Consider the following 22,680-nt stretch of genomic DNA (forward strand, 5'->3'; position numbering starts at 1 on the left):
AATGTCCATAATAACATGGAGACATAATTCATTCTATGGTTTTCCACTTTCAGAATTACTAGGCAGCATCTATTTTTCAGAGCCGTCCATGAAGATTATATCTCAAGATTCAATGATGACATCACTCATGATGGTCGGCCATTATGACATCACTCATGATGGTCAGCCATTATGACATCACGGAACACAGACTCTATTTATAGAGCTCGCACAGTGTCACGGGTGTCATTCTTTGACTCTATAGCTGGTGAACTGTGTGCACTTGCACTTACTCGCTATGGCTGACTATCTTCTAGATAAACTTCAGGTAGACGCACTATTGGAGATTTTTAAGAACAATCAACCTGCCAGTGCGCTTCTACCACCCGATGGCGTCCTCAGCTTCACTCACCGGCTGGTGATGGGGCTAGTAAGGGACTGCCTGACCAAACACTACCAAGGTCATCTCACCTCAGAATATCTGAGCGATTTACCTCAGAACATCAGGACTTCACTACAGCAGGTAAGTGGCGGACTCTCCGCACAAATCTCCATAATAATAGATAATAATGGCGGGATACAAGTTTCTTATTTCCTCCAATATAAAACACCATTAATCCCCAGATATGGCGTCATTGTATCTGCAGACAGAGGAGCAAATGTCACATAAAATGGCCGCCTTCATTGTGACCTTTCTCACCTCAGGATTTTCATTTTTATTTCTTTTCTTTTCTATAGGCTGAAACAAGATTTCAAAATGGCGATTTGTCTCCTATTAAGGAACTCGCCCAAAAAGTCCTGTCTGTACTGGAAGGTCCGGCCCGCTCATCGGAACGCCTGGTAAGGAACCCTCTTCTTCTCTATTACACAGCCTTGTTTTCTGATCTTCTCCAGATATCAGAAGAGCTGGTGTTAGATCTTACAGGCCTCCCTGTCAGCTCCTGGCAGGCACAGCAGATTTATGGCCACTAGTCCTAATGCTCCCTCCTCGCCTGTGATGGCAGTCTGCATTCTGCAGATGTAGTCAGAGCTCAGTGGCGGGACGTCTGTATATCGGCCTCTGTCTATCACTAGGATTACAGGCATCCTGCTTGTAATGGCTGCAGCTGAGATAACAGGCGATATTACAGAAATGTTGTGTCTACAAGTCTCCTATACAGTATATTAATCTGGACTTGTGGAGAGGAGCTGCAGTGTAAAGCAATTCCCTCTAATACTGTAATGAATGAAGGCATACCTCCCAACTTTTGAAGACGGGAAAGAGGGATAAATTTTAGGCCACGCCTCTGACCACACCCATTCATAATTAGTCACACCCATATCCACGTCCCAACCACACCCATTTAGAACTGCTGATCACACTGTTTCATATACAATAATTATAAACAAAAAAATATGGCCACACAGTGCCCCATACTGTATAATGGCCACACATGATGCTCCATACTGTATGACCACACATGATTCTCAATACTGTATAATGACCGCACATGATGCTCCATACTGTATAATGGCCCCACATGATTCTCCATACTGTATAAGGACCACACATGATGCTCCATACTGTATAATGGCCACACAGTGCCCCATACTGTATAATGGCCACACATAATGCTCCATACTGTATAATGGCCACCCATGATGCTTAATACTGTATAATGACCCCCCATCCTGTATGCATGGCTCATATCCCCCCCTCTATGCATGGCTCATATTCCCCCTGTATGCATGGCTCATATTCCCCCCTGTAAGCATGGCTCATATTCCCCCCCTGTATGCATGGCTCAGATTCCCCCCCTGTATGCATGGCTCATATTCCCCCCCTGTATGCATGGCTCATATTCCCCCCCTGTATGCATGGCTCATATTCCCCCTCCCCCTGTATGCATGGCTCATATTCCCCCCTCCTGCATGCATGGCTCATATTCCCCCTCCTGTATGCATGGCTCATATTCCCCCTCCTGTATGCATGGCTCATATTCCCCCCCGAATGCATGGCTCATATTCCCCCTCCTGTATGCATGGCTCATATTCCCCCTCCTGTATGCATGGCTCATATTCCCCCCCCTGTATGCATGGCTCATATTCCCCCTCCCCCTGTACGCATGGTTCATATTCCCCCCGAATGCATGGCTCATATTTCCCCCTCCTGTATGCATGGCTCATTCCCCCCCCTGTATGCATGGCTCATTTCCCCCCACCCCCCTGTTTGCATGGCTCATTTCCCCCCCCTGTATGCATGGCTCATTTTCCCCCCCCCCGTATGCATGACTCATTTCCCCCCCCCTGTATGCATGGCTCATTCCCCCCCTGTATGCATGACTCATTTCCCACCCCTGTATGCATGGTTCATTTCTCCCCCCCCTCTATGCATGGCTCATTTTCCCCCCTCATACTTACCTGTTCCTCACCGCGCGGCCATCCCTCTCGCTCTGTCCCGACTCCCGGCTCAGCAGTGCACCTTCTTCCTGCCTGAGCGGTCATGTGATACCGGTCATTATAGGTCATGAATATGCGCATATTCATGACTCTAATGAGCGGTACAACGTGACAGCTCATTCAGGAGCGCTGCAGAAGCCGGAACCAGGCATCGCTGGAGCAGGGTGAGTATCGTCTTCAAGGAGGGTGGGTGGGTGGGAGGCGGGCGGGGCGGGCGGGAGGTGGCCCAGCTTTTATTAAAAAAAAAAAAAAAAACAGCAACAAACCTTGCGTAGTGCGGGACAAGTAATGTCCCTCCCAGGATCACGGGGCTGACTGTCAAAATCAGGACAGTCCCGCGGGATCTGGGACGGTTGGGAGGTATGATGAAGGACACGATGTCCCCATAATATTTCGAGGGCGGGTAACATGGCTCTGGGATCACGGTGCTGACAAGTTTACACTGAACATTTGATTTTTCAATCTTAATTTAGCTTAGTCCATCTAAATGAGAGAATGAGAAAACATGGCGCATTATCTGTATAGTTACAATTGCTGCATCTGTAAATGCAGGTTTAGTGCTCCCTGATTTATGGATTTGGTGATTTAGTGAAATCTTCCAGATATTAAATCTATATATTCTAACTATTAGGAAACAGCAGAAGGCGACACTGAAGATGAGCAAAATCTACACCCGGAAATGATCCCTGACCCGAATACGAGTCAGGTGGAACTGACCAGCGATCTGACCACAGGTAAGCCGATCATCCCACCTTCTAGAAGGATTCTCCAGATATTATAGAGCACAGGGGACAATGGCGGATTTACTCTACTCTGTGTACAGGGAACCTGCCCGCACATGGTACATGGGAAGTGCTGCTCTGACTGGACAGCCCATTACCCTCTAACGAAATAATATTAATAATAATCTTTATTTTTAAAGATTTCCCTAAAGAAAGGCACCATTTTGTTTTTAGTAATCCAATATCTCAGTCAGGAGAATCTAACGTAGAAGCAATGCACCAAATTTGATGGAAATGCACTGGGGGCGTGGTAGAAACCGTCTGAGTGCAGTGACCCGCCCTCGTGCACTTCCAGGCTAATCTGCATATTGCTGCTCAGCTTGAGCTCTCTCTTCCCATCACTCACATGTACAGTGAGGGTGATGTGCTCCTCATTTTTACACCCCCCACATAATTAGGGATATCCCCATTTACAGACGGCCGTTATTTCTCCTGTAGATTGCTGTATTGTGTATGTAGGATTGATATCGTCTAATACATTTTATTTCTTCATCATTTTATCACTGTTTTAGATCCAACTGTGCTGGCGATTCCTGACAGTGGAATCTATGAGATCCCTGAGATCCAAGAACCTGCCGCTGTGAGTATCCTAGAGGGGGTGTCTGTATATCACCAGATCATGGGGTGTGAATGACGTGCCCAGTATTAGCCCCATATAACCAGGGGCATATTTACTCTAAATGTAGATGATCCTATTGTGTTAGATAATAGCACTTATACTAAACGGAATCTAGCACCAGGTTACTGCTACCCATCTGAGAGCAGCATGATGTAGGGGCAGGGACCCTGATTCCAGCGATGTCACCTACTTTACTGGGTGGAGGAGTTGTGATAAAATCACACTTTTCTGCTGCAGATCTAGCAGCGCTCTGAATGCTGAGCCCTGTATAAGCCTGCCCACACCATTGACTGGCAGCTTTCTGTGTACAGTACACTGTGAATAAGCAGAAATCCACTAATCTGTGGTGGGGTAGGGTCACACAGAGCAATAGGACTACGTGGCACAAGATTAGACCTATAGTGATAATCTCTTGCTGACTAAACACTAATTGTAATAAAACGACTCACAGCCTAGTAAGTAACACATCGCTGGAATCAGGATTTCAGCCCTTACATCATGCTGCTCTTAGATTACATATAAAAAAAATTGCTGACAGAATTCCCTTTAAGTTTTCATAAGTGATCTACAATATTATTCAGCACTGTGCAATGATTCTGGTGTATGGACTCTCCCCTTATCACCTTAATGACCTATGAAGTGCTATGTCCATGACCTCCCCCATTTTATCCGGCATATGACAGCTGATCCAGTTATATGCCCCTAACAGCCGCGGGTGGAATCGCGATCCACCCGCAGCTTTTAAATGACGCTGTCAAAGTCCGACAGTGGCATTAAACATGGCTGCGCAGGAAGTGCGTCTTAGTTCTAGGCAGGAGACCCCTGGGTTGTCATTGTCAGCCTGCTATGAGCGCCCCCTGGTGGTCGGTGCACATATTAGATGAGCATTTTTGCTACACATAGCAGAGCTGAACCCCTGCTATGTGTTAGGCTGGGGTCACACTCGGCGTAAGACAATACGCCACGTATTATACGTCCGTACTACGGCCGTAATACGGAGAAATGTTCCCAAAATAGTGATCCGTAGGCAGGGTGTGTCAGCGTATTTTGCGCATGGCATCCTCCGTATGTAATCCGTATGGCATCCGTACTGCGCGATTTTCGCGCAGGCTTGCAAAACCGACATCTAATGGATTTATGTGCTCAAATGTTAGGGAAAACATATATACAGTATATATATATATATATATATGTCATTGAGACACATATATATATATTCTGTATTTAGATTTCATTCAGCGCGATATCTGTGAAAAGTCGGTAATTCAATTGCCGGCTTTTCATTTCTCCTGCACAAACCCGACAGAATATGAGACATGGTTTACATACAGTAAACCATCTCATATCCCCATTTTTTTTGCATATTCCACACTACTAATGTTAGTAGTGTGTATGTGCAAAATTTGGGCACTGTAGCTGCTAAAATAAAGGGTTAAATGGCGGAAAAAATTGGCGTGGGCTCCCGCGCAATTTTCTCCGCCAGAATGGTAAAGCCAGTGACTGAGGGCAGATATTAATAGCCAGGAGAGGGTCCATGGTTATTGGCCCCCCCGTGGCTACAAACATCTGCCCCCAGCCACCCCAGAAAAGGCAGATCTGGAAGATGCGCCTATTCTGGCACTTGGCCACTCTCTTCCCACTCCCTGTAGCGGTGGGATATGGGGTAATGAAGGGTTAATGCCACCTTGCTATTGTAAGGTGACATTAAGCCAGATTAATAATGGAGAGGCGTCAATTATGACACCTATCCATTATTAATCCAATTGTATGAAAGGGTTAAAAAAACACACACACACATGATTTAAAAGTATTTTAATGAAATAAACACAGCGGTTGTTTTAATAATTTATTGCTCTCTCAATCCATCAGCAACACCCTCGCTTGGCAAAATAATAAACGCACAAGATACATACCTTCTGATGTCCTATCACGTCCAACGAGGTAAGCCATCTGAAGGGGTTAACTAATATTACAGGCACGAGCTGCGATAAACCACTCGCTCGTGCCAGTAATCCCCGGGTGCTGAAAGGAAAGCAGTGATCTGTACTTACATTGAGTCGCGGTGATGCGCCCCTGCTGGATGTTCTCATGAACTGCAGCCTGGGAACTTTTTCCCACGCTCCAGGTCATATGAGGACACCCACCAGGGGGCGCATCACCGCGACTGAAGGAAATGTAGGTCAATGACCTACATTTCATTCATTCGCCGGGGATTACAGGCACGGAGCACAGCTGCATTTGCAGGGCTCCTGCCTGTAAAATATTTTAACCCCTTAAGATGGATTACCTCGTGGGACCTGACGGTTCAGCTGAGGGTATGTATCTTGTGCGCTTATTATTTTGCCAAGTGAGGACCTGCAAATGGATTGAGAGAGCAATAAATTATTAAAACAACCGCTGTGTTTATTTCATTAAAATACTTTTAAATCATGTGTGTGTGTGTGTGTGTTTTTTAACCCTTTCATACAATTGGATTAATAATGGATAGGTGTCATAATTGACGCCTCTCCATTATTAATCTGGCTTAATGTCACCTTACAATAGCAAGGTGGCATTAACCCTTCATTACCCCATATCCCACTGCTACACGGGAGTGGGAAGAGAGTGGCCAAGTGCCAGAATAGGCGCATCTTCCAGATGTGCCTTTTCTGGGGTGACTGGGGGCAGATGTTTGTAGCCACGGGGGGGCCAATAACCATGGACCCTCTCCTGGCTATTAATATCTGCCCTCAGTCACTGGCTTTACCATTCTGGCGGAGAAAATTGCGCGGGAGCCCACGCCAATTTTTTCCGCCATTTAACCCTTTATTTTAGCAGCTACAGTGCCCAAATTTTGCACATACACACTACTAACATTAGTAGTGTGGAATATGCAAAAAAAAAGGCGATATGAGATGGTTTACTGTATGTAAACCATGTCTCATATCCTGTCGGGTTTGGGAAGGAGAAATGAAAAGCCGGCAATTGAATTACCGACTTTTCACTAACACGGCTGCGTATTTCTTGCAAGTCACACTGCTGGTCCGTGTGGAATCCGTATTTTTCTCGCCACCATAGACTTTCATTGGCGATTTTTTTGCGCAATACGCTGACAAACGCAGCATGCTGCGATTTTGTACGGCCGTAGAAAGCCGTATATTACGGATCCGTAATATACGGCTGATAGGAGCAGCCCCATTGAGAATAATTGTGCCGTATGTAATGCGAGTTTTACGGACGTAGTTTCTGCGCTCTTACGTCCGTAAAACACGCATGTGTGACCCCGGCCTAACACCAGTGATCGGATGATCGCAGCTTCTAGTCTCCCATGGAGATTATTGAAGCAAATAAAAAGTAGGAAATATATATATAAATATATAAAACTCCAAATTACCCTCCTTTTGGCCCATTCAAAATAAAACAATAAAAAAATTACACATATTTGATATCACCGCATTCGGAAACGCCTGATATATCAAAATATAAGAAGAATTAATATGATCGGTAAATGGCGTAACAAGCAAAAACTCAAAATGCAAGAATTATGCTTTTATGATCGCTGCAACATTGCAATAAAATGCAATAACGGGCGATCAAAACATCGTATCTATCCAAAATTGGTGTCAAACGTCAGATCAGCATGCAAAAAATAAGCCCTCACCCAGATAAGGACAAATGGAGACGCTGCGAGTCTCAGAAAATGGCGCCATTATTTTCTTTTGTTTTGACAAGCTTTGGATTTTTTTTCACCACGTGAATAAAAAATAACCTAGACATGTTTGGTGTCTGTGAACTTGTAATGACTTGGAGAATCATACTGGCAGGTCAGTTTTAGCATTTAGTGAATGTGGTAAAAAAAACAAAACAAAATAAACAATTGTGGAATTGCACTTTTTTTCAATTTCTCCACACTTAGAATTGTTATCCGGCTTTTCAGTAAAGGATATAGAAAAAGAAATGGTGTAATTCAAACATAAAACTCGTCCCACAAAACAACAAGCCCTCACTTGGCCATATTGACGAAAAATAAATGTATGGCTCTGGGAAGAAGGGGAACAAAAAATGGAAATAGCCCTGTTCCTTAAGGGGTTAAATGACATTGGTGTCTGCGGAGAGTTCTGCTTGTACATACAATCACTGTGAATCAGCTGGGACATAATATTGGAGGAAGACCTTTTTGTATCTGGAGCTTTTTCCTTGCAGCTTTCTTATCTGAATATCATTACTTATTTTTTTATAGGGAGCGACTGAATCATTGATCCCAGCGAGAATGCCGCATATAAGCGACTTTGAAACATCTAAACTGATCGGCGCTGGAGCCTTTGGGTGAGATTTCTGTTGGTATAATCCAATTGCTCAGGGTTCCCTAACACTTCTGCCTCTGTGCTCGGCCAGTCAGTGTTATCATAGGGAAATGATCGGAGTCCACATCACTGTCCACATCTAATTCCCACTATTCAGCTCATTTCTATACAGTGGAGCGTACAGACCTAGAACAGGTCACACTGTAAGGACCTGTGCACACACCGCAGACTTCTCGCATTTTTTCTGTGTTTTTTTTCTGCTCATGATGCAGAAAAGTGAATGAGATTCCTGAAGTCTCGTGCACATGATGCTTATCTTTCCAACTCTGCAGCATGTCAATTCTTTCAGCATTTTTTCTGCAGATTTCACACATAATAATGAGTGGGGGAAAATCTGCAACAAAAACGCAGGTAACAAATGTATCAAAAACGTGACAAAAATGAGCCTATTTGACGCATCGTTTTTCCTGCTTAGAAATGCAGATATGGTGTAACGATTTCTGCTACAAATACTTAATGTGGGCACATACCCTTAAGGAAAGGGATTAATATAACATATTATAGTCACTTGTCCTAGACCCCATCTGTCTTATGTTGCCGCCTCCACCAGAGCTTCCTCCTCAGCAGACTTTGGTTTTTTGGGTTCCATTATGGAGCTGATAAGAGTAATCGGCTACACACGGTCACGGGAGGATTGACACGATATTGACGTCAATGATATCTGCACCCTCCACCATGACTACGTGAGTCCAATCACTGGCCTCAGCACCAGAAGGGGTGCCAGAGCAACCAAAGACTGGCACGGAGGATGGAGAACTGCAAGGATGGACAGGTGGGAGCCTCGGACAGGTGGGTAGAATGGGCTCCATTATTATTTAGCTACTTCCAGCCCCTCCATTTATTATGCCTTAGGCCGGGGTCACACTTGTGAGTGCAGTGTGAGAAACTCGCCCCAATATCCGGCACTGCCGCCGGCACTCGGACATAGAAATACATGCAGCTGCACGCTCCGCTCCCAAGTGCCGGCGGCAGTGCTGGGTATTGAGGCGAGAGACTCGCATTGCACTCACAAGTGTGACCCCGGCCTTAGGGATTGAGAGGAGCAGAATAAACTTCTTACAGCAATTGGAGGAATTTCAATTTGGACTAAGTTTCACTTGGACAGAATCGGATCTTCTGGTCAATTATAGCGAATCTGCCCAAAAAGATTCTCTGCTCTCTAATATGACGTGTGAGGGCTCCGGCAGACATGGCATTGTGCAGATCTCCATAGCTGATCTATGCAGTGCTATATTATTCATTTCTAGAATTGTATCTCCAGTGACGGACGGACTTCAACAAATTAGTACAGAACATCATATAATGACTTCTATAGATGGACTGTTAATAAGGATTATTTACCATGGATTTTGCTTTTCTCCAGGTCCGTCTACTTAGCGCGCCATAAAGACTTACATCAGACCTTTGCAATGAAGAAAATGGTCAAGCGGAACCTGGAAGCTCTAGACAAGGTGGAATTGGCTTATCTGGAAAGGGACATCTTAACATTCTCTGATTGTCCCTTTGTGGCCTCCATGCTCTGCTCCTTTCCAACTACATATCACCTCTGTATGGTCATGGAGTATGTGGAAGGTAGGACATGTGTACTCTATTATAGTCAATCCACGTCTGCTTGCATCTTATCATATCATTAGGACTTGTCCAGGTGGTTGGTTACATCACCACAGAGCATCTACTGTAGGTTATATATGACCTACATGCCTGGAAATTAATTGTTCTGTGAGCAGCGGTACTATGGGGCCCATGAGCTCTAGGGGGCCCAGCATCACTTGGCATTGGGACACATCACTCTTCCTGTCATCACAATTTCAGCATGGCCGCATCCTCAGAATGTGAATACAGCTGAACAGAATGGCGCATCAGGAGGCCGAAAGCTCCCGGTCCAGCATTCAGCCCGTGGTCGTGAGACTGTGGTCTGAGACTCCGTACACCGCAGGGGCCAAGTAGTCACAGCACCGCGCCTGTAGTGTGGAGTCTCAGCACTCACACCGGACTGACCAGAGCAGCATGCCGTGGCAATGGGGCGAGGGGGATACTGCTTTATATAATGTCAGCATTTGTAGGGGCCATAATACTGATTGGGTGGCTGTGGGGGACATAGTACTGTGTGCGAGGCAATGGGAGCCTGCTAATACCCCCAGATGGACTTGTCGAATGCCCCTGCACAGAGTAGGGTCTTCATACTGAGTGGTGTGATGTGGGGGTCCTTATTCTGTGTAGGGGTCATCTTTCTGTGTTAGGGTCCAAATTATGTGTGAGGAGCTGTGGGGGCCTAAGTGACGACATGTGGAGGCCATTATATTGTGTGAGAGTCTGTTTGGGACATTATACTGAGTATAGGGACTGTGGGTGCCATCATACTGAGTGGGGGCATCATACTGACACCGTGTATGTGGGGTGATACTGTAGGGAGGATGATTCACTGGGGGAACCATACTTAGTGTGTTTAGATGGGGGGCACGCTTGACAGCATCATACTTTTGAAATGGCCATAAAAAGTATATTGCTCGTGAGAACACTAAGGGGCTTCAATGGATGGATGGATAGATATAAGGATAGATAGAAAGATAGATAGATAGATAGATAGATAGATAGATAGATAGATAGATAGATAGATAGATAGATAGTATCTTCAGCTGTAGACCAGATGTGATATCAGTTTAGGTTATTAGTTACATGGACCACATTTCACCACTACTTTAGTCTAATATTATGTGCACTATTAATTATATCTGTATATTTTCTCTCCTGCCAAATATCTCGGCTCACTTCCCATTATACATCATGGTGATCTGCTTTACAAACCCCTCACCGGTCATATTTCTTTTTTTCTACAGGTGGAGACTGTCAGACCCTATTAAACACCAGGGGTCGTTTACCTGTCCCCTTGGCCCGCTTGTACTTTGCAGAAGCGGTTGCTGCTGTAGAATACTTGCACAGCTATGGTGTGGTCCACAGAGACCTGAAGCCAGAGAAGTAAGTGCCCCCTCTAGTATGAGAAAGGAAGTTATCATTTAGTATCAGATAGTCTGCAAGGTTAAAACCATCGTTTCTTCCACAGCCTCCTGATAACATCTACTGGACACATTAAAGTTACTGATTTTGGTCTTTCAAAACTTGGTGTTATGATACCAAAAAACTACATCTACAATCAATCAGCAGAGGAGATTGGAAGAGAGTTCAAGGACCATGAGGTGGGCATCACTTACAGAAACGCAGCTTGTTCTTTACTAATCTCATCACACTGTTTCTTCTCTGCATTCTTCATTTCTAGAGATCTTTGCCACTGATATTTTATCTTCTGTCATTGTGTTTTTATGGTGAGAATTTGTCATCATAATGGTATGATTAATCTCATCTCTTTCTTCTGTTGGTTTCCAGGTCTACGGCACCCCACATTATATAGCCCCAGAGGTCATCCTGAAAAAATGCTATGGAAGACCTGTTGACTGGTGGGCAATGGGGATCATACTACATCAATTCCTTGTGGGATCTTTACCATTTGATGGGAAAACCCTAACTGAGATTGATAACAATATTGTCGGTGGTAAGTGAAATAATCCAATCAGAATAATCCAATCATTGCTTTGGTCGGTTACATTTGTTTACCTATTTCATTAGCTTTATCCTACAGTCCAATAAAGATGTTTAATTTTCTGTAATTTTCTATATTACAGGACACCTACTTTGGGATTGTGAACCCATTCCTCGCTTTGATGCTCGGTGCCTCATCGCTGGACTGCTGAGAAAAAATCCCGAACGAAGACTTGGGACAGGTAACAATCTGCTTATTACACATAGGACATATCTTTCATGTCTATGAGAATAAGCACTTCTCTATCAGCTCATCCATTTCTAATTCTTCATAATATGACTTTCAGTAAATTTCCTTCATGTTTGCTCAGAAACATAATTAGTTCAGATTAAGTTAAACAGTTCAGATATGGAACAGTCTCTGACAATATCCGCAACACTTTTGTTTTGTATTTTCCAGCAGGAACATTTGAGATCAAGGGTAATCCATTCCTGATTGGCTTATGCTTTAAAAACCTTCTAAATCAGAAGCCGGAGTATGTTCCTCAGGTTGCATCAAACGTGGACACAAGCTTCTCTATTAGTAAGTAGAAGACGTCATCTAGACTAAACAGCTGCTTGTCTCGTCTAGCATAGTTTGAGACAATCGGTTCCCATTAATATTACGGTTAAATGGTGACTGTTATATTGACAATTTGTAATAATACTTCATTACCTTTGTCTTGTAGATGAGGAGGACAATGAGAGCTTTAACTACCAAAATTTTACATCATCTTCTGAATGGCTTTCTATAGTAAGTATGAGAACAACAAATATTTAAAAAATTGTAAAATACATCTAAAAGTAAGAAAAAAAGATTTCATATCTTCTTGTTGTCCGCATTTAGCTCTGTGCCACCGCTACCAGGATGAATAATGAGGATCCCAAGTCACCTGCAGAATTTACATCCTGCACAAACATCTTAGAAATGTGAGTAGACTATAGGGTCATTACTTGCAGCTCCAGGCTGATATATGTGTACAACTCCAAATATAGGACATAAATACCATAATATCAATTACAGCATCCATCGCCCCATGATTAGTAGTCATTAGGCTTCAGAAACTGCTGATGGTAACATCCTATAACTGCAGTCAGTCATGCACTTTTAGTGCTGCCCACACTGTAGGATATGTAGTAAAATACATGCCAGCCATTCTTTGTAGTTATTTTTCACTCTGCTCTATAAAAGGTAGATTTAAGCAGGAAATCTTCCCCACTATAACTCTCATATGTCCTAATAGGCCTTATAGTTGGTGTTAAACTACTGAGGCAACCCCTTTTTATACTGCATTTACTTGTGGTTTACACGTTTTTCTTCTTCCAAACAGGCAGAAAGAATCTGTTCCTGCATCTATTAGAGATGATGATATTACCAGTTTGCCATGCTCGCCCCCATTGTCAGGTATGTACATGTCTACAGCACTACAAATGAGAATGTTGACTTCATCTCAAATATTTCCACATGATTTTTCTGTAATTGGTCTCCTATGCTGTCCATGTTTCATGGAGCCCAATTATGTTGCCTATAGACTCATACATTTCGCCAATTTTGTACAGTTTTCCCAGATTACAAGATCATTCATCTGGAGCAGATGTTATCTGTCAGTGATGGGATGGCCGCATGTATGATGGATGACAATGATAGCTGACTTCTGTATGATAACATTCCTCTGCTGTTCGTGCACAATAGTATCATGTAATAAGGCGTCCCTTTACTTACATTGCACTGGTAAACAGAGATTTTGGTGCCAACGATATCTTAACGGTTTTATATTAAGTTTATCGTGCTCATTAAAAAGATTGCTTTGGTTTTGCCAATGGCTCTAGTTTTTGAAATAATAGTTAATTATTTAAAATAAAATTCTGGCCTTGAAAAGTCGCTTTTATAGCATTGTAAGCCTACACATTAAAATACAAAATAATTGCATAGGATATTTCATTACCTAGGAAATCATTATGTTTATGGATGAACTATTGTCACGCTGTGACGGTTTTCGGTAATAAATGGGGCCTCAAACTGTCCATAGAACTGGGCCCTCAACTATTCGTGTCCCGGGGGTACTCTCAAAGGTAGAGAGGCCTGAGTCTAAAGCAGCCTAGAAATGTTTGTTAACCTCTTCAGCACCAAAGGAAATTAAATTCATTTAATATGGGACACAAACACATGGAAGATCTGCGGTTCACAATACGTAGTGATCTTCTAACCCCAGATCTCCCAGGAGGACGAGACACACTCTTAAAAATTCTCTCAAAAACTAGAACCAATTCAGCAAAAGTAATGGTGATCCCTGGACCTTCACGAAAAACACATGGAATTACCCTATTTGTTGTATTTTCCCCTCCTGAAGGGGTTAAATGTTGGGAAAATATCTTTCTCTCTGTTTTTGCCATTGTACGTACTTACAAGTGCTTTGCAGGTAGTTGGCTAGCAAACCTGGCCAGTCAGGGGACCATAGCAGGGGACGGATAGGTTTCCTTCCCTGTGAACAGTCTGTGATTGGTGCATGTATTAGTAAATAAAGAGGGAGAGGGGGATAAAAGAGTGGAGCGCCAGAGATCCGTGCCCGACCTTCAGCGTTTTCCTAGCAGAAGTGCTGCCCCACCCTTCATTTTGTCACGGCCTTAGGGTTAGACATTCTGGGATCTGAATGAACAGAAAGTTGGGATTAATGGGATTGAGCCTATTGGCCAAGCTAAAACCAGAAATCCATAAGAAAAACCTTGACACCTGACATTTTATTTATGTAGCAGATCTTAAAAGAGTATTCTGTTACTAAGAGTTTGTTTTTACTTTCTGATCAGAAAATGAAGCTCACGAGGAAATAGAGCAACAAAACTCCGACAATGAAGAAATGGAGGAAAAGAGAGAAGGTAAGTGTGAGAATCAGCTGTATGTTGTGTGATGTCAGTCAGTGAGAATAACTCACGTGGGGCAGATGACATCTGTCAGTGATGGGATATGTTTGATGGCTGACAGTGACCCCTGACCTCTGTATAAGATTCCTCTGCCATTCCGCCACAGTGGCCGCACAATAGTATCATGTAATAAGTCGTCACTTTACTTGCTTTATGGATACAAAGCAGATTCTATAAGAATACATTGTTACTAAGAGATTTGTTTACTTTCTGATCAGAAATTCCAGCTCCTGAGGAAACGAACGCTTCAATTTATTTGAGTGAAGAGCAACAAAGCTCAGAAAATGAAGAAAAGGAGGAAACGAGACAAGGTAAGTGTGAGAATCAGCTCAATGTTGTGTGATGTCAGTGAGAATAATTCATGTGAGGCAGATGACATCTGTCAGTGATGGGATATGTTTGATGGCTGACAGTGACCCCTGACCTCTGTATAAGATTCCTCTGCCATTCCGCCACAGTGGCCGCACAATAGTATCATGTAATAAGTCGTCACTTTACTTGCTTTATGGATACAAAGCAGATTCTATAAGAATACATTGTTACTAAGAGATTTGTTTACTTTCTGATCAGAAATTCCAGCTCCTGAGGAAACGAACGCTTCAATTTATTTGAGTGAAGAGCAACAAAGCTCAGAAAATGAAGAAAAGGAGGAAACGAGACAAGGTAAGTGTGAGAATCAGCTCAATGTTGTGTGATGTCAGTGAGAATAATTCATGTGAGGCAGATGACATCTGTCAGTGATGGGATATGTATGATGGCTGACAGTGACCCCTGACCTCTGTATAAGATTTCTCTTCCGTTCAGCCACAGTGACCGCACAATAGTATCATGTGCTTTACTTACATTATGGATACAAAGCAGATTCTATAAGAATACATTGTTACTAAGAGATTTGTTTACTTTCTGATCAGAAATTCCAGCTCCTGAGGAAACGATATCTTCAATTTATTTGAGTAAAGAGCAACAAAGCTCAGAAAATGAAGAAAAGGAGGAAACGAGACAAGGTAAGTGCGAGAATCAGCTGTATGTTGTGTGATGTCAGTGAGAATAACTCATGTGGGGCAGATGACATCTGTCAGTGATGGGATATGTATGATGGCTGACAGTGACCCCTGACCCCTGTATAAGATTTCTCTGCCATTCCGCCACAGTGACCGCACAATAGTATCATGTAATAAGTCGTCGCTTTACTTACATTATGGATACAAAGTAGATTCTATAAGAATACATTGTTACTAAGAGATTTGTTTACTTTCTGATCAGAGATTCCAGCTCCCGAGGAAAATAAGTCTTCAATTTATTTGAGTGAGGAGCAACAAAGCTCAGAAAATGAAGAAAAGGAGGAATCAAGACAAGGTAAGTGTGAGAATCAGCTCAATGTTGTGTGATGTCAGTGAGAATAATTCATGTGGAGCAGAAGTTAGTAGAGATGGGTGGACGCATGGATGTTCAGGTCCCTGGGTTTCAGCCAAACTTTATAAAACCGGATGGTTCGAAACCCATTCCCATGAATGGGAGACCCAAATATCCTGCGGTTCCCATCCCATCCTCTGTGTGACAGCATGGGAAACACTGGCTCTGACTGGTGGCAATCATACTGAAGTCACCGCCAGTCAGAGCCCAAGGCATTGCTGACCGCTGTGGGTTCCCACGCTGTCACACAGGACATGTGAAAGTGCGTCTGTTACTGGCAGTGAGAAGATTACAGTCGGTCAGGTGTCAGCTGATAACTACTACTGTCATCAGTGCTGCCTGATCTCGCTGATAGCAGCAATAGCAGGTATTGCTGATAGCATTCACCAGCCGGTGCCTGTACCAGCCAGAACACAATGACAGTAGCGTGTGAATCCAGCTGATGAGACGAGCGCTGACATTAGTAACCTTATCCAGGATCATTGTTAAACATGGGATCGGTTTACAGTGGATCCCTTCGGATTAATTTTTTTTTTAAAAGGTAGAAAATGGGTAAAAGACAGTTCGCGAGTGCTTTTTACAATTAAAGAACTTTTCATCTAATGGATGCACCTTTTTTGGGGGCAGCTGTGGGATGCTTTTTTTTAGGCTGGGGAGGGACAAATATCCATGGACTTTCCCAGCCTGAGAATACTAGCCCTCTGCTGTCTGCTTTACATTGGCTGGCTATCAAAAAAAGCGGTGACCTCACACCGTTTAAAAAAAAAAGATATATATTTAAATAATTAAAACAAAACGTTGGGGGAGGGGGGCCACAATCATAAATGATCCCTGATCTCTTTATGAATAAGATTTCTCTGCCGTTTGGCCACAGTGACTGCACAATAGTGACATGAAATAAGTCATCCCTTTACTTACGTTATAGATACAAAGCAGATACTATAAGAATACATTGTTACTGATGTTTTTTTTTACTTTCTGATCAGATATTACAGTTCACGAGGACATAAAATCTTCGACACCTTTGAGAACAACGCAACAAAACCCAGAAAATGAAGAAAAGAAGGAAAAGAGGCGACGTAAGTTTGAGAATCAGCTCAATGTTGTGTGATGTCAATCAATGAAAAAAATTCATGTGGAGAAGATATTATCTGTCAGTGATGGGATTGTCCCATGTATGATGACTGACAGTGACCCCTGACCTCTGTATAGTAAGGTTCCTTTGCCATTCGGCCGCAGTGACCGCACTGTAGGATCATGTATTATGGAGTCCCGTCACTTACATTATATTTACTTCTCTTCTCACAGGTTCCCGCCTCCGCCGGTTCTTATCATCCTGCCGGCGTGGATTATCCAGGGTTGCTCGCGCATTTACATGTTGTTGTTGTTGCCCCAGCACCATCGAAAAGACTGGAAACCTCCACATCTAGCGCCCTGAAGTCCAGTAGATCCACCATCACTGCTGGACCTGTATAGAAGGATCATCACCATCTACCTGTGGCCTTCTGAGGGTTACATCTTTACCCGGACATATTTTGCCTCTGTCACCAGGCACCGCGGTATTCATACTGCTCGCCAGACTTGGCTTTTACTGATCACCTGGTACCTGACCCCGGCTTTGTTCCTGACTATGATTTCGTCTATTGATAATGTTCCTGGATTTGTTAATCCCTTAACCTTTTTATTCATATTGCTCGCCAGACTTGGCTTTTACTGATCACCTGGTACCTGACCCCGGCTTTGTTCCTGACTATGATTTCATCTATTGATAATGTTCCTGGATTTGTTAATCCCTTAACCTTCTATCTTATTATTATTAAAAAAATTACTAAACACCGTTACTGTTGCTCTGGTTCCTTTTCATCTTAAATTCACAACTAATTGTAAGTCACTAATTGCTCTTCTTGTCACTAAATGCATTTGCCATTATCCTGAATGCAGCAGTCAGGGTCATATTTCTGTCCAGCAGCTACACCGATGCCGCCACCCAGTACCAGTCATTGTGGAGCGCCCCCACACCGCCACAGGGCCGAGGGGTACCCGGAGCCGGGCCTCTGAGATCTCAGTCCTGGGGTTGTCACGGTGGCTAGACCCGGTCCGTGGCCCTGTCTGTCAGTGGGGGACGTCCGGTGCAATAAGTGGTGTTGTAACGGTGCAGGTCGTGGTAAATAATGAGGACACCAGGTTGCAGTCTCTTTACCTCTTTACTGAAGATGTTGGAGACCTCAGTCCAGAGCGCTGTTAACTGGGTTTTCAGAGACCGGCCGGTCCAACGACACATCAGGAGTTCCTCCTTACAGGTGGGAATCAGTATCTACCTTCTAGCGCTGTGTGTTGTAGTTCTTCCCTGCTGAGCTCCCGGGATAGTCCTCACAACTGTTTCTTTCTGTCTCTACTGTTCTTTCTCCGTCCTCCAGATGATATGGTAGGACGCACCCGTATGACGGGGTAGGCCTGGAGTTCTTCCGGGACCCTAGAGTCGCCCCTCTCCCACAGCTGCCTCCGTTGTCTGCTTAGGTGTTAAGTGAGACAGCCAACCTGTAATTAGCTGTCCTGCCGTGGTTTGCAATGTACTTAAAGTCTCTTACTTGCTCGGCGTTCCGGCCACCGACTATTTGCGCCTCAGAAGGATGTTGCCTCGGTCTAGCAGCAGGACCCCTTCTGGTATTTCTCCTTTTCTGTATTCCCGTTGTTTACTGGTTAGTTCTGCTCTGAGGAGTCTGCCAGGATCCCATCCCTGACAGGTCCTCTCACTAGCTCTTCCCAGCTACTTCTCCCTGTCTTCCTGTCCAACCCCCAGTTTTACCAGAGTTGTGAGGAGTGGCCTACTAGATAGGACCACCCCCCCTGGTGGCCGGAGTGTGAAGTGTGGTGTGAGTGTACCTGGTCAGAGAAACTCCTTTAGTGCAATCAGACGTACCACAGCTCCCCATAGTGGCGGAGCCACAGTACTGCAACAACCAGGACTCTGGGGTGCTGCACTCCCCCCCGGTTAAATCCAGTACTCCGGGACTGGGAAAACAAGAACAATAATACATGTTAACAGGAAACACACAAACTTTTGAAATAGCATAACAATTGAACATAACAAGGCTTCCCTTTACGGGAGGTGAGGATTCTTGAACGTTGCAAAAGTTAGGTCATGCACAGTTTATGACTCTCAGTTCAGTGATTGAAACAGCGGGGACCCCGGGTAAACAAAGGGGCCCCCCTTTTTGAAAGTTTTTGAGCAATTCACCGTCCATTACTCTATTGTCCATTTAAAAACCTGTAACAAAAAGATATATATACAACATTTTCAATTAAATAGCAGCCCTTATTAATACCTCCAAAGTTTGTAGCGGAGGGGAGTTTGATTTTGAGTGCTGCGTGTGGACCTTCGCAGCGCAGGGGTTGCTATTGGCCTAACAGGGCCCGCTATGCTTGCTACCGCTGGTGTAGTGCGCTGTCTTCTAACTACACTTCTAGTGAGTCTGGGTAGCACTGGCAGGTTGGGGCTCTCAGAGCTGCTGCTATCAACAGTGGGTACGGCAGGCTCACTGATAGCAGAGGGAGGATTTGCCGGTTCAACGGTTGGCATGGCTTCTTCAGGCAAGGCTTGTTGAGGTTGCGGGGCCGGATGATCTGGTACCACCGTTGTTTCTGGTGGGTCCGGCTGTGGAAACGTTAGAACAGGTACCGCGATGGCCTGATTTATCTGAGTCCAGGACTGGGGAAAGTCACCAAGGACAGTATGGAACATCTTCTCCTTTTCTACCGGCGGGGAGATTTCTGGGGCCGTGCCCCTCTCTTTCAACTTATCGGGGCAGACCTTAAGGTGATCCCTGGATACCGCTGTCGAGGTCTCCCCTCTGTCCTTGCTGATGAGACAGACCTTAGTGTTGTCGAAGTCGGATGGCAAGATGGTATACGGTTCCGCTTCCCATTGGTCATCAAGCTTGTGTAACCTCCTCTTTCGTTTAAGCACTTGCTCACCAGGTGACAGGGGAATCGCAGGAGCGTGTTGATTGTAGTCCCTTTCTTGTTTCTGCCTAGCCTGGGCGAGACTTCTCTCCACACACTCCTGTACATCGCGGTATCTTCGCTGCCTTTCTGTATCCCAATCTGCCTCCGGCGAGGTATCTTAGGGTACTAGGACCCCCATGTCCAGATCAACGGGTAACCGACTAGACCTTCCTCGCATCAGGTACGCTGGAGTACAGTTGGTGGAACTTACTGGGATGTGGTTGTACATATCCACCAAGTCAGGCAACTTTGTCGGCCACAGGTTCCGTTCCTCCACAGGCAAGGTCTTCAATAAATCGATTACTACCTGGTTCATCTTCTCGCACATCCCGTTGGTTTGGGGGTGGTACGGTGTAGTTCTGATCTTCTTACACCCGTACAACTGGCAGAATTCTTGGAACACTTCCGCTTCGAATGCAGGCCCCTGATCGGTCAGTACTTTCTCTGGGTAGCCATGGGGTCTACAAAAGTGCTGCTGGAAGGCCCTGGCGGCAGTCCTAGCTGTTAGATCCTTGACAGGCACAACCACCAAAAACCTGGAGTAGTGGTCCACGATGGTAAGGGCGTAGATATAGCCCGACCGGCTAGGCGTCAGCTTCACATGATCCAGCGCGACCAGTTCGAGCGGCCGTTTGGTGATGATAGGCCGCAGGGGAGCCCGTTGACTGTCACGGTCCTTCCTTCGCAGACTACACGGACCACACTCTCGACACCACTTCTCAATGGTTCTCTTCATGCCAATCCAATAGAACCTCCCTCGGAGCAGCTTCTCCAGCTTCCTCCATCCGAAGTATCCGGCTCCATCATGGTAGGCTCCCAGAACCATGGGCGCATCTCGCCTTGGCACCACTATCTGCCACACCAATTCATGAGTACGTGGGTCGATGCTCCTCCTGCACAACTTGCCATCATGGATAAACAGTTTGCTTCTCCCCTTCCACAGCTGTTGAGTTTCTTGTGGATCATCTGGGCCAGGGTGCAACCCAGCCTGCGTCAAGAGTTCCTTCACCTGACGGACCGCGGGGTCACTATCCTGGGTTTCTGCCCATCCGTGGTGGGGCAGGGGATTCAGCGTGGCATCCGGTTGGTTCTTGTGCCTGTTCTTCACATGGTGAGAGTTCTGAGTGGCTTTGGGGCGATGGAAGGCAGGCAGCTCCACCTCTTCAAGTGCCTCCGGGTCTTCTCCCACTTCTGGTAGATTGGGCATTCGGGACAGAGCATCGGCATTGGCATTCTGGTGTCCTGCCCGATATTTGATGGTGAAATCATAGTTGGACAGCCGGGCCATCCACCGCTGTTCCAAAGCCCCGAGTTTGGCAGTATCCAGATGCGTTAGCGGATTGTTGTCCGTGAAGACGGTGAATTTCGCAGAGGCCAGGTAGTGCTTAAATCTCTCTGTCACTGCCCAGACAAGGGCAAGGAATTCCAGTTTGAAGGAACTGTAGTTGTCAGGGTTCCTTTCCGTGGGACGGAGTTTCCTGCTGGTGTAAGCGATCACCCTTTCTTTGCCGTTCTGAACCTGGGACAGCACGGCTCCTAATCCCACATTACTGGCATCTGTGTACAGCACAAACGGTTGATCGTATTCGGGGTAAGCCAGTATCTCTTCTCCCGTCAGTGCCGACTTCAAACAGGTGAAGGATTCCTCCAGCTCTTCGTTCCAATCAAAGGGGGTTTTCCTCCCCTTGGTCTTCTTTGGTTGGCCCACCAGCAGATTTTGCAAGGGTGCGGCCTTCTTGGTGAAATCCTTAATGAATCTCCGATAGTAACCTACCAACCCGAGGAACTGCCGGACTTCGTGGAGGTCACTGGGCTTTGGCCAGTCCTTGATCACTGTGACCTTGTCGGAGTCTGGGGCCACTCCTTCAGCGCTCACCACATGGCCCAGGTACTGCACTTTAGGTTTCAGCAGATGACACTTGGACGGTTTCACTTTTAGGCCGAAGTTGGACAAGGCTTCGAACACCTCGGCCAGGTGCTTCAGATGGTCTTCGTAGGTTTTAGAGAAGACTATGACGTCATCCAGATATAGCACTACGGTTTCAAAGTTCAGGTGTCCCAGGCAGCTCTCCATCATCCTCTGGAACGTTCCGGGAGCATTGCACAATCCGAAGGGCATGTAGTTGAACTCACAGAGGCCCATTGGCGTCGTGAAGGCCGTCTTCTCTTTGTCCGCCTCCGCCACAGGAACCTGCCAGTACCCACTGGTGAGATCTAAGGTAGAGAAGTAGTTAGCAGATTTTAAAGCAGCCAGAGATTCCTCTATCCTGGGCAGTGGGTATGCGTCCTTATGTGTAATGCGATTCAACTGCCTGTAATCAACACACATCCTCATTGTACCATCTTTCTTTTTAACGAGGACTAACGGAGCTGCCCAGGGGCTACAGCTGTCTCTCACCACCCCAGCCTCCTTCATTTCCCGCAACATGTCCTTGGCACACTGGTAATGAGCTGGGGGTACAGGGCGATATCTCTCTTTTATGGGTCGGTGATCTCCCGTGGGGATGTGATGTTGGATCCCTTTCACCTGCCCAAAATCTGAGGGGTGTTTGCTGAATACCTGCTCGTACTCGTGTACTACCCTGTAAGCCCCCTGTATTTGATGAGA

General features: G+C 45.2%; 1 protein-coding gene across 1 annotated transcript; it reads left to right on the forward strand.

Annotated features, from left to right (window-relative positions):
- Window positions 1–250: 250 nt before the first annotated feature.
- On the forward strand, window positions 251–17,895 carry LOC143809581 (microtubule-associated serine/threonine-protein kinase 1-like). Its single transcript, XM_077292625.1, has 21 exons — window positions 251–502; window positions 718–819; window positions 3,050–3,152; window positions 3,713–3,780; window positions 8,039–8,124; window positions 9,526–9,734; window positions 11,000–11,138; window positions 11,224–11,356; window positions 11,544–11,709; window positions 11,840–11,938; window positions 12,157–12,279; window positions 12,425–12,489; window positions 12,583–12,665; window positions 13,067–13,140; window positions 14,541–14,609; window positions 14,873–14,965; window positions 15,225–15,317; window positions 15,566–15,658; window positions 15,918–16,010; window positions 17,054–17,146; window positions 17,376–17,895. Exons 1-21 carry the CDS (start codon window positions 278–280, stop codon window positions 17,495–17,497), a joined length of 2,331 nt encoding a protein of 776 aa, XP_077148740.1. The 5' UTR covers window positions 251–277; the 3' UTR covers window positions 17,498–17,895.
- The last annotated feature ends 4,785 nt before the right edge of the window (window positions 17,896–22,680 follow it).

This window comes from Ranitomeya variabilis, chromosome 2, assembly GCF_051348905.1.
Source record: "Ranitomeya variabilis isolate aRanVar5 chromosome 2, aRanVar5.hap1, whole genome shotgun sequence".
In the NCBI taxonomy this organism is placed as follows: Eukaryota; Metazoa; Chordata; class Amphibia; order Anura; family Dendrobatidae; genus Ranitomeya; species Ranitomeya variabilis.